The sequence below is a fragment of the Rhopalosiphum padi genome, chromosome 4 (assembly GCF_020882245.1).
Source record: "Rhopalosiphum padi isolate XX-2018 chromosome 4, ASM2088224v1, whole genome shotgun sequence".
NCBI classification, from domain to species: Eukaryota; Metazoa; Arthropoda; class Insecta; order Hemiptera; family Aphididae; genus Rhopalosiphum; species Rhopalosiphum padi.
In genome coordinates, this window is record NC_083600.1 from 51,974,770 (window position 1) to 51,986,635 (window position 11,866).

Genomic DNA, 11,866 nt, shown 5'->3' on the forward strand with positions numbered 1-11,866 from the left:
TAATTTATTAAAAATAAAAATTGTATCATAATATTTATAATATTATATTATTATGCATGTACGCACAAACGTAATAAAATGAACGAAGGACCACTCGGCTGGTCAACACCGAGAATAATAATTATTGACCATTTAATAATATATAAATTAAACGCCTGTCACTGGTCGGGGTAGACAATTCATCTGCAACTTTGGATTGACGGTGCACGATAGGCAACCTAACACACGACGACGACACTGGACGGGTTTATAATGGAATCTGGAAAGGAAACTAGACAAGGGAATGAGGATGATGCAGGTTAATTATTGGGGGGGGGATCTATGGTCGGAGTCGGTCTGGTGCAATGACCATAGAGTTTACAACAACGGGGGACAAATAGTCTTATTAACTAACTTAAACTACGGTCTACGGAAGTTCGGCGATGGTGAATAGCGATGATGGTGACGGTCAGCGGAGACGTTCGACAACCTGGGCGGCCTCTCACACAACTCGCCTGCCCGAGTTGCTGGTGGACTTACGCGGACTGATGTTGACGCTCTGGCGCCGATGTTGACAATAGAAGGTGGTACTGCGTTTGAATATGTTTGATAGGTAAACGCGGGAAATTTGCCCCCCTTGTATTAAAATAAACTATTAAGTAATTTATTTTATTTATGATTGTATAACATTATAATTTTGTTATTTATTTATATTTAATATATTATTTCATAGTAAATTAATAACCAATTAACTCATCTGAAGAAGCGTGTTGCTCAAATAAGGAGGACACATCTGTTCAAGAAACTCCAAAATCAAATAAAATATTAGATAATGTTGTACCTTCAACGAGTAATGGAGTAATAGGACAATTATTATATGAAGTTAACTCCAACATTGAAGTAGAAAGGTAAATATTTATTTTTCGTTGAAAATTACAGTTCTTGATATACTTATATCACTTTGGAAGTTAATTTTTATATTTACATCAATTTTAGATGGCTGACGTATAATAAATACCTGTTGTTTATTATTTTTGAAGAAATATCAAAAATTAATCATCAACCATTTGGCTGTACGTTTAAAAATTTGGTTTTTGTCGAGGAGAGGAGAAATGGTTTGTATAGTGAATATATGTATTCATGTATATATAAAATATATATTATATTTGATTGTGCTTTATGCCGGAAAGAATAAGTAATTAAATCTGAAGATCCTAGTAGGTACGTCATTAATGGACATCAATACAGTAGCTGTAACGGCATCAGTAAATGCAGGATAAGGTTTTGTACAATTAAAAATATTCTCTATTTTATTGAGTATGCCAAATGTGAGCAATAAATTATACCAAAAAGTACATAAAAAATTTGATCAATTTACACATAATACTGCTTGGGAATCAATGTCTTTTGCATCGAAAGAGAGGCTAAATTAGCTAAAGGATAACGGCGATGTAAATGAAAATGGAGTTCCTATGATCACAGTTATAGCTGACGGAGCTTTGTTCAAAAGGAGTTATAGGACAAACTTTAATGCCTTATCTGGTGTTGTAAGTACAAAAAAATAATAAAATATTATACCTTAACTTCTATATTATATTTTATTATTAATTATAGTTAGTTTATTCGATTCTAAACGAAGTGATAAATGTAATGATTTCGCAGTGATATAATCCTTGATGATTTTTATTCAACATTTTATAATTTTTTACGAGATGGATGGTGTTAAAAACAACTTCCTTTCACTTACGCTTTTTTTTTTTTATTAAAATTTAGCTTATATTTTGTAGCCTTATAGGTTAATAGCTTTAAGTATACCTCTACCTATTATAGAATAAAATGGTATTATACAATAGATATGTATTCATAATTTACCTTGATAGCAGTGTCGGTCTAGTTCATGATAGGATCATTTGGATCCTAGCTTAAATATTTTTAATGAACCCCTAGCCCTACAAAAACTAGGTACAAAAATAATTTAACTAATCTTTTAATAAATTGCAATAAAATAATTTTATTTTTAATTAAAAAATAAATTATTACTTTAAGACATTATAAACAAAAATGTTTTTGATACATACTTTTTTTACGATTGACGATTGTACCTTGACGTAAAGTATATAAATAATATATTATCATATTGTAAAACAAAATGCAATACCTATCTTAACATAAAAAACGTTTTAGTTAAATATATTATATAGGTATTGTTATTAAAATGAGAGTTTGTCATTGGTTTAAAAGTAACTTGAAATCGTCGATTCGCGACTCATAAGCCTACACCTAATTAAATTATATACTTTTTCTCATTTTGCTATTGGCCCTAAATTTGAAAATATTAAAGGGCCCTCATCATCAAACGCCGGTTAGCCGCCAGCCAGGTGAACCAATTAGGTATAGGTACCAAACCGACACTGTTTGAGTTGTTTGACACTTGCTAGCATTTATAAATAATCAATTTTTATACATTGAGTAAATATTTTTTATAGTTACATGTTTTCATTTGTATTGTTATTATTTATTTATACTTGTGTGCAAGGTTGATTGATATCAATTTACGTTGCTAAGTTGATTATCTACTGAGATTACATGTATTGTGTAATTATATTACATAGCTCATAGCTACAGGTAAGTACATGTGTATATAGGTATAAATTTATAATAATATAATATTATAATGTATTCAAACATAAATTTATTACCAATTGACAATGGATTTAACATGATTAAATATATATCTAGATCACAGAATAATTATTTTTTGTTATGCGATTTAATATGGTACCTATGGATCACACTTCAATGCAGTAAATAATTATTAAAAGCCTCAGTGAAAAAATACAAAAATTATCCTTGAACGGTTTGAATATAAAAATAACTAAAAGCTAATTATATCAATTCCTATTATATTATGAAAATTAAATTGTGTGTAGAAACTAGAAACAAATATAACGATAAAAATGATCATCAACTATAATTATGTATTATATTGTTTATTATAGATATTATACTGCTATGATGCCTAATATTCAAATAAAACAAAATATTATGAATGGAATTTTATAAATTTAAGTAGTGCAACTGTGCAAGGTTAGTACCTACCTATTGTTCAAGTTTACATGATACAAAGCTATGTATTAAATAATTAATAACCAAATATTTATAATTATAAAACCAAGTTATAATGTTCTAAGTACCTATCATTACATTTTTCGTTTCAGTTACTTCAAACTAACTTTTAAGTTATTTATAAATTAAATTATACTTATATATTTTGAAAAATAAATAATAATATTTATCATATCTTAAAGCAAATTTTAAGTGAAGCAAAAGAACGATGAAATATTTATATTTATATATTATTATTACGTTTATATTTGTTGATAGTTCTGAAATGAAAAAATCTAAGTTTTTTCCAAACTTACCCGTCGTAAGTTTTTATTTTTTTTTACGTATATATGTTGGTCTAAGTGAGTATTATTATTTACTATTGTAGTATTATAGTTTTTAAAATAAGCACAAATGATAAATAATAATAATAAGTAGTCAGAAGACTTGATTGAAGAAACCATCCACATGCAATGGTTATAGTGCTACTTTCACCAGGGAAAGACCACGAAATGCATTTATGCCAGTTTACGAGACACGACACGATTTCTGTTTTTTATGTCTTCTAGGAAAGTACAAATTGTATTTATATTTAGTATACATACATATAATTATTAACTTATAATACGCCCGGAGGTTATATTTTTTTTAAAAGCTTCCCTCCCCTCCCCTTAGAAATGTCTTGCAATATTGATATAAACATACAAATATTGTAATCATGTAATTTTAGAAATAATAAATTAACTTAATAAATATTTAACTGTGTTTTTAGGGTGAATATCGAGTAAACTTCAAAGCTATCATGAAATGTAATTTACCAACAGATATTGATTTCGGACATAATTTTTATCTGAGTAAAATATCTAGTAATACAACTGAACTAAGAGGAAATCTCACACTAAACAGACCAATGAGTGATAATTTAACAGTAAGTTATTAATACATTATAATTAAAATAACGAGTTCGGTATAAATCACTGTGCAGATCGTTTTACATTTAAAAAAATTTTAAAAAAGCAATAGATAACCTAACCATTTGGACAGACACCTTCAAGAGATAATACCTATACAATTTGGATGCAGCCTTTAGGTACTTGCCTATCACCTAATGGCTAATACCTATAGAAAAAGTATTTTGTTCCCCTTAATTTAAATCGAATTAAAATGTTCTTTCTTTTCATCGATTGTCTTCCCGTATATCGTTTACATACCATGTTTACCCTGGGTGCATGACTACATAATTTCTAAAAATAATAATATAAATTTTTAAAAATTTAAAATAATATTTGCCGAATTTGAAAAAGCAATACATTCATCATTATTAATTGTTGAACTCGAAAAGATAAGAAGTACTTATAAGCCCAAGTTGTTAGCTACAATAGGATGCATTACAGTTGCAATTAATCAAATTGTATTTATTTATATTGTGTATTTATAATATTTCGATATATTTTCAATATTTATTTCACTAGGTACCTATAATATATTAATATTATAATAATTAACTATGGGCTATGACATATTATTTTAAATTTATATGGTGTAATTGCAATAAAATTATAGATAATTTATTTTTAATTGTTTTATATATATATTAATTAGATATGAATTATGATATTGAATTTTCAAAATATCTTAATTATTTTTTTTATATACCATTTTATATATTACTCGATATGTTGATTGTTGATGCGTAAATTATGTATTATTTGACGCAGGTAAACATACCATGCGCAAGCGATCACCGGGCTTTCATGGTTCATACATTCAATTTGTATATGTATCTACTACCTAATATCTAATGTGGTGTTGTAACTTGTAGCTTATGAACATAATGCGTCAAGACCTTAATCGTGTTAAGACATTATTATTATTTTGTTTAGGTGCATATGAATATGGCTATTAAAGACTCGATCGGAGGCTGGAAAGATAATGCTCACTTGTTAAAATCTCCAAAAGCTTGCTCTACAGTAAAGAGTATTTTAGGAACAGAGTGGCCATTATACTTGAAATCTTTTGGAATTAATAACTTTAATTGTCCAATAGCGCCGGTAATTATTTTAAATTTTTCCAAGGCTTTAAATTTGGTAATAAAATTACTTATCTTTCACTTTTAGACAAACTATATTTATAAGCATTTAGTATTTCCAAAACTAATATATTTTGATTTTAACAATAAAATATATAGATATAAATGAAAAATGGACGTAATTTGAGTGATTGACGAAGAAGTGTTTAATAAAACTAGTGGTATACAAGAAATTAAATTAATTCAAGTTCTTGTTATTATACAATTTATTGGTCAATATATTTTGTTTAAATAAACGTAATGTTGTATTATGAGACTTACTTATAATTATTCTCAACATTTAAAAAAAAAACCACAATTTAGTTTTAAGTTTTTTTTGCACAAAAATGTTTAGGGTTACACATTTTTTGTTTGTATAATATAGTATACTCTGTACATCTATTAATTATTACTATTTACTATTTATACCTATGTCAGTATTGGGCAAGATACGTGTGTTTAGTGTATCTAGATACAAGATACAAGATACGTGTATCTTTATTGTGCTTTGATACATGATACTTTTATATTTCCAATTGAATTTTATTAACTATTAAACGTAAAAGGTCTATACAGTATAGTGTATACACAATACATTATACTGTCCATACTTTATACTCTATAGTAGTTTAGCATTATAGCCTATAGCTATAGCATATAGGAACAATAAAGTCATACATATTAAATAATACAATAAGTCAGTCAATACACATTATAAAATGATTACTAATAAATCACTATATGTATTATGTATATAAATACACCAAAATTAATAAATTACATAAAAATTACAACTTTAACTTTAACTTTACTTATATATAATTATACTATTATATATGTGTTTAATTGGTAACGGATTTATAGTTAAAAATTAATATATAAATTTAATTGGTTATAGTCTTATGGTTAGTTTTTAATTTAAATGTTATTTTTATAAATAAAATCTTGATTTTCTTTAAGAAAAATTAATATATAACAAAAATTATCATTATTGTTCAATTTATCTAAGTTTTAAAGGTTCTGCAAATCGAATTCAAATTTCTTGGTACTATTCACTGTTCAGTACAAACATTTACAATAATAGTATCTTGTATCTTTTGACAAAAAAAGATGCAATTGTATCTTTGATACTGCCCAACCCTGACCTATTTTATGTAAATTATAAATTATATTTTATTAGAATTCAATACAAAATATAAATTATTTATTTATTTTCAGGGAGTTTATGTGTCAAAAGGTTATGACCTAACAAACGCTGTACTACGTTCCAATTTTCCAAAAACATTTTTTTATGGAACTTACAAAACTCGTTTTCATTTTACAGATCAACTTAATAACGAATTTGGTTGTTCGATTTTTGTTATAGAAGTAAAACGCCCATGGGAAATAGAATAAATTATTTATTATTAATTATGTATTTACAATATAATATGGAATTCACAGTAAATTATCCATATGATTAATAAAAATTAAAACTAAAAACTTGCTTTTGTATACAGGGAAAAGCGTAAATAAATTTTTTAAATTTATCATAAAATTTGCTCTACTATTTACTAACTGGTAACTGCTAATAATAGTCTCCTCGACGGACTCACGGCTCACCATGTCAATGTTCGGTTCCGTTAAAACTCGTAGCGTCGATAAGGCGGTTGCATCCAAAAACCGCACAATTTTGATTTTAACCTTAAAAAGGTCGATAGACAAAAACCGCAAAGCTCGGGGATGTACGCAGAAAAAAGTTTTGGAGGGGTGTTTTTGAAAATTAGTTATTGAAAGTTGAACTTATTTTTAATAAATATACAAAACATTTTTATGATTATTAGGTATACTTAAAATACTTTTTTTAGATACAAACATAAATCTAACAAAATTAATATTAAAATTGAATAAGTAAATAACCATGCGAAAACCCAAATATTTCAGGGGTTGTTTGAACATCCAAAACACCCCCCTGTGTACGTCCCTGGCATAGCTTATCGGTAATTTTATAACAAATTACCACACATTTAGAGTGGGTTAAAATCGCACAATATTTTTAGTGAAAATAGTGAAAAGATAAGGTCATAAGATAAGTACTATACAATAAACAAGTCTTTAGTTGCCACTTAAGTTGTCTATTTATTTTTAGAAGCATTTGTTTCAATTTTGAGAAAAAATTTTACGTGACGGAGATCGTATAAAGTTTTTAAATAACGTCGGTAGACGGTACCGCTAACCAACAATTAATACGATTTTTTTAAACGATTAACAAAGTTTGATTTCTCTCGGCAGTTACGGATAACGAGCAATAAACAATTCCTACATAATATTCGGTCCATTGCAGCTATACAAGTGCAGTAGTGCTCCACGTATACAAGCAACCGTGTAGTGTGGAGGTGGTGTGCTGTAGCTTCTGGTAAAATAAACTAGTCATAAAATTCTTCTAAGTGTTTTTTTTTTTTCAATTACACATATTTTCAAGTCAATGGACTGGCGCAAAGGTGCTCGCCCTAACTCTGGTAAATCACGTGTCGCAAAAATTATATAGGCACATAAAAACGTAAAAAATTTCAATTTTTTGTTTTGTGGCCACGGACACACCTGTTAATGGTTAAAAAAAAAATTAATTTTACGAAATTTATGACTATAAGGCTTGTGTTAGAATTCTACAAATATACTGGCATGTTCAAGAAACCATCGCTTTAAGTTTTTCGAGTTATTTTTGCATTTTTTAAAGCATAAAAATCACGGCCCTAATGTTACTACCTATTTATCATGACGTGCACATTAATCATTATAAACACAATTTTTACATTAACGACAGTGCTATTGTGGAGAAATTGTGTTTTATTATATAAAACATCAAAAATAATTAAGTACGACTACGACCAACTTGCGGTAAATAGGTGCAAATGTAGTATTTAAGAATAGCTAAGAATTTTCTAATCAACAATTATCAATTTATTTACCGTGTCAAACAGTAGGAAATAATATTATGGAAGTACAAATAAAAAACAAGAAATATATTTTTAGTTGTATTTATGATTTTATTAAAGTTAACATTTTATTTTATTAGACTGTTCAAATTACTTTAATCGTGACAAAATATTCAAATGTTTCTTTATACGCCTGTTTTTAATTTTTTTTTCGATGCACGTATTATGTTTATGTTATAATAGCTATCATAAAACTGGTTGGATCCTGTTGGGTTATTCTTTCCATGCAGAAGTGCGTAATTAGGTTGTCAAAAGCTGTTCTATTTTCTGGAAAATAAATTATTATTAGATTTATTAGATTTGTTCTTTATGCTCAACTAGTGATGCACAACGATATATTTTCAGTCATCGATATCGGTTCATTGATAGTGATATCATATCGCGATATAACGATATTAATATATCGACAAACGACATAACGATATCATTTTAATTTTGTTTTGGAATTTATATTTCTTACATTAAAAAAAGTTTTTATATCATATGATTATTACACTAATTGTAAAAATCCTACAGTCATAGCTACATACGTATTTTGTTTATTGTAGGGGATTTATCGTTTTGATTATCATTAGTGTTTAATCGTCAATTGAATCGTCAATTCATTGTCAAAACTTATATTATAATTAATAGAAAATAGAAATTTCAAATTGCAACGATATCAATTTTTGATATCGATATCGATAAAATGTTAGATAGTTTTGTCATATCGATATCGTAAAATTATTACGATATCAATATCGATATCGAAATACGATATCGTTGTGCATCACTATGCTCAACGCATAACACCCAGGACTCGCTAATTTATACTCGTCCTTTGGGATTACGTGTTTATGTTATCCTTTCACTCAGTTGATTATTGTCAGTTTATTATTTAAACCAGGGCCAACACGGCTGACCCAAATTATTTATTTTTATTTAATTATTGTGTATTTAATGAACACTGTCTATTTGTTACGGCGTTCAAATGTCAAACAACAAAATATTATTTTACGATTAGTTGCACTCTGTTTGACATTGAATATAAACACTATTAATTACTATTATAGTATTTTTATTCAATATTCTAGTATTTATATACCTATACATACCTGGAATCTGGATAAAAGCAGAGTACTGATCTAAAATTACTGAAAATATATAATTTACAATAACGACTTTTATTGGTAGAACAGTATAACTATAATTAGGTAACTTTTTTGGAAAATATATAATAAATTCAACAAATTTTACATCAGGCGAAACAGTATTTTTTTAACGTTGTATAGGGGTATATAATTAATTGGTCGCAATAAGTTGGGCGTGGAGAGAATTGGTCGTGGTGTAATAACACCTCGCGTGGCGCGTCATATAGTCGTTTTGGTTCGCGGTGAATTGGTCGCGAACAATTGATCGCCGGTGAATTGGTCGCCGGTGAATTGATCGCGGGCGAATTGATCGCGAATACAATTGGTCGCCAAGATAATTGATCGCCAAACGAACTTTTTTAGTTTTTAAGTATTTTATTATCCTAGGTATATTACCGAATTTTATGTTTATTATTTTAGAATATTTAAGTATTTTTAAAATTTAATTAATTTACATTATTATTTATTATTTTATTTTATTCATGTGTAATTATTAACTATTGACAATATAATGTGTAATTTTTATATATATTTTGAAATTTAATTAATTGACATTATTATTTATTATTTTATTTTATTTATGTGTAATTATTAACTATTAACAATATAATGTATAATTTTTATTTGATTTAATTTTAAATTTTCATTATCGAGTTCGTATCATTATATTGTTATAAAGTATTTATTATTGATATTATATACCCACACGGGCATTATCAGTTTATTTCTGTCGTTTCTAATCACGGCGGCATAATCTCAAATTGTTCGTCAAAAGCCAACGTCTTCTCATTGTTAAATTATCAATACCGTGAAGTCACGTAATTTTATTATTATATAATTGTCAAATTAACTTGTATTATTATTAACCCTTTTAGTGTTAAGGTGATATCAACATGGCCGTGATCAAATTGTTATTATTATTATCCACTATATACATAATCTATTTATTATTTTTTTAAATTAAAATTAGCATTTAACTGTACGTTATTTAAAAATAAAACAATAAGAATACTTAAATATTCTAAAATAATAAACATAAAATTCGGTAATATACCTAGGATAATAAAATACTTAAAAAACTAAAAAAGTTCGTTTGGCGATCAATTATCTTGGCGACCAATTGTATTCGCGATCAATTCGCCCGCGATCAATTCACCGGCGACCAATTCACCGGCGATCAATTGTTCGCGACCAATTCACCGGATACCAGTCGTTTTATATTACGATAGATCGCATAAAATTAATGATATTGTCGGATATGTAAATTATGTTTAAATTCAATTCATCTATCTATTTGGATTTTTATCAATGTATTGAAAAAAGATAATAATAATAATATTATTATATTTCATACTTACTAATAAGTTATGCGTATTTTATTTAAACTAGGTATTATTAATTATTATATTATTTTGACTGTTGGTATTATACACATTACAATATTTATTGAAAATTTGATGAAGTATATATTATTGTACATATAGGCATGTATCGTCACCATCCGAAATAACGCGCGATGTATTACACCAGCGGCCAACTTACCAAGCTCAATTTATCGCAATGTATTTACGTGACACGCCTTATATAGGTAATTCATTAACGTAATTGATTAGTGAACAATTTATTTCTGCAACTTCTGATGTTCAAATAATACATTTTTAAATTTGTATAATATACTATTATATTAAACACGTAATTGGTATGAAACTGATATGACCAATTCCTAAATTTGCATTATTTGATGTACCATTAACACAACAACAACAAATTATGTTTATCACAACTCTTGATTACCCAAATGGTAAATGCAGTTATTTAATGAACAATATTGATAACTAAAAATGTTTATATGCATTAAACTCTAATATATAGTTTTTAAAAACATATGTTTAACAATTTTTTTTGTGAGAAACGGAATGTGTAAATACATTTTACACGAAATAATACTAAGAATATATACTTACTGCGGACTTTAGATACTAAAAGAAAAAAAAATTACCTACCGTTAAATTGTTGGTATAAAATTAAAAAAAGGTGGGCAAGTGGGTATCGTTTTGCTGTATAGTAGAGATTATATTATAATAATTAGTAGGATATATCATATGAATACCTATATTTAATAATAATATTGTAATATATCGTTATTTTACTCGATTTTGTAAACAAATAAATTTCATATGCTCATAAAATTTTTTCTTTATTGACACTAGAGTTTTTTTTTACTGTCATTTGTAAGAACACTTATGGATAACCTTGTATTGGGTTTTTTAACCTTAGGCATAAGTCACAAAAATTTTACGAATTTTCAACTTCAAAATTCCTTGCAAATTTTTGCGATTTTGATATATTTCGTAAACATTTGAACTTCAAATGCTTATAAACGAAAATTGTGACTAATGATTTTTTATTTTTTTTATCACAATAAGAAAAACTTATAATAAACCTTTTTATTAAATTTTGAAGATTTTTTGGAAAGTCAAATTTTTTTTTTGGCAATTCAAGAAAAATTTTTTAGAAAAATCGAAAATTTAAATAGTCTATAAATAGTTTAAAAAAATTCATATTATTTTTAAAATTTAATCGTAAATATATAACACTAATATAAACAT

At 26.8% G+C, this 11,866-nt stretch overlaps 1 protein-coding gene across 2 annotated transcripts; it reads left to right on the forward strand.

Annotated features, from left to right (window-relative positions):
• Positions 1-617: 617 nt before the first annotated feature.
• Positions 618-6,562, forward strand: LOC132928778 (uncharacterized). Of its 2 annotated transcripts, XM_060993642.1 has the most exons (5): positions 618-887; positions 976-1,526; positions 3,857-4,012; positions 4,968-5,135; positions 6,371-6,562. In XM_060993642.1, the coding sequence occupies exons 2-5, from the start codon at positions 1,452-1,454 to the stop codon at positions 6,545-6,547; spliced, it is 576 nt and encodes a 191-aa protein (XP_060849625.1). In that variant the 5' UTR covers positions 618-887; positions 976-1,451; the 3' UTR covers positions 6,548-6,562. The 2 variants fall into 2 exon arrangements, with proteins under 2 accessions (XP_060849625.1, XP_060849626.1); XM_060993643.1 differs by lacking the exons at positions 618-887; positions 976-1,526 and adding an exon at positions 3,314-3,406.
• The last annotated feature ends 5,304 nt before the right edge of the window (positions 6,563-11,866 follow it).

Coding starts and splice junctions, on each gene's coding strand:
- LOC132928778 (XM_060993643.1), top strand. CDS start 3,314: ATGAAATATTTATATTTATATATTATTATTACGTTTATATTTGTTGAT. Junction 3,407..3,856: donor TTTTTCCAAACTTACCCGTC/GTAAGTTTTTAT, acceptor CTGTGTTTTTAG/GGTGAATATCGAGTAAACTT. Junction 5,136..6,370: donor TTAATTGTCCAATAGCGCCG/GTAATTATTTTA, acceptor ATTTATTTTCAG/GGAGTTTATGTGTCAAAAGG.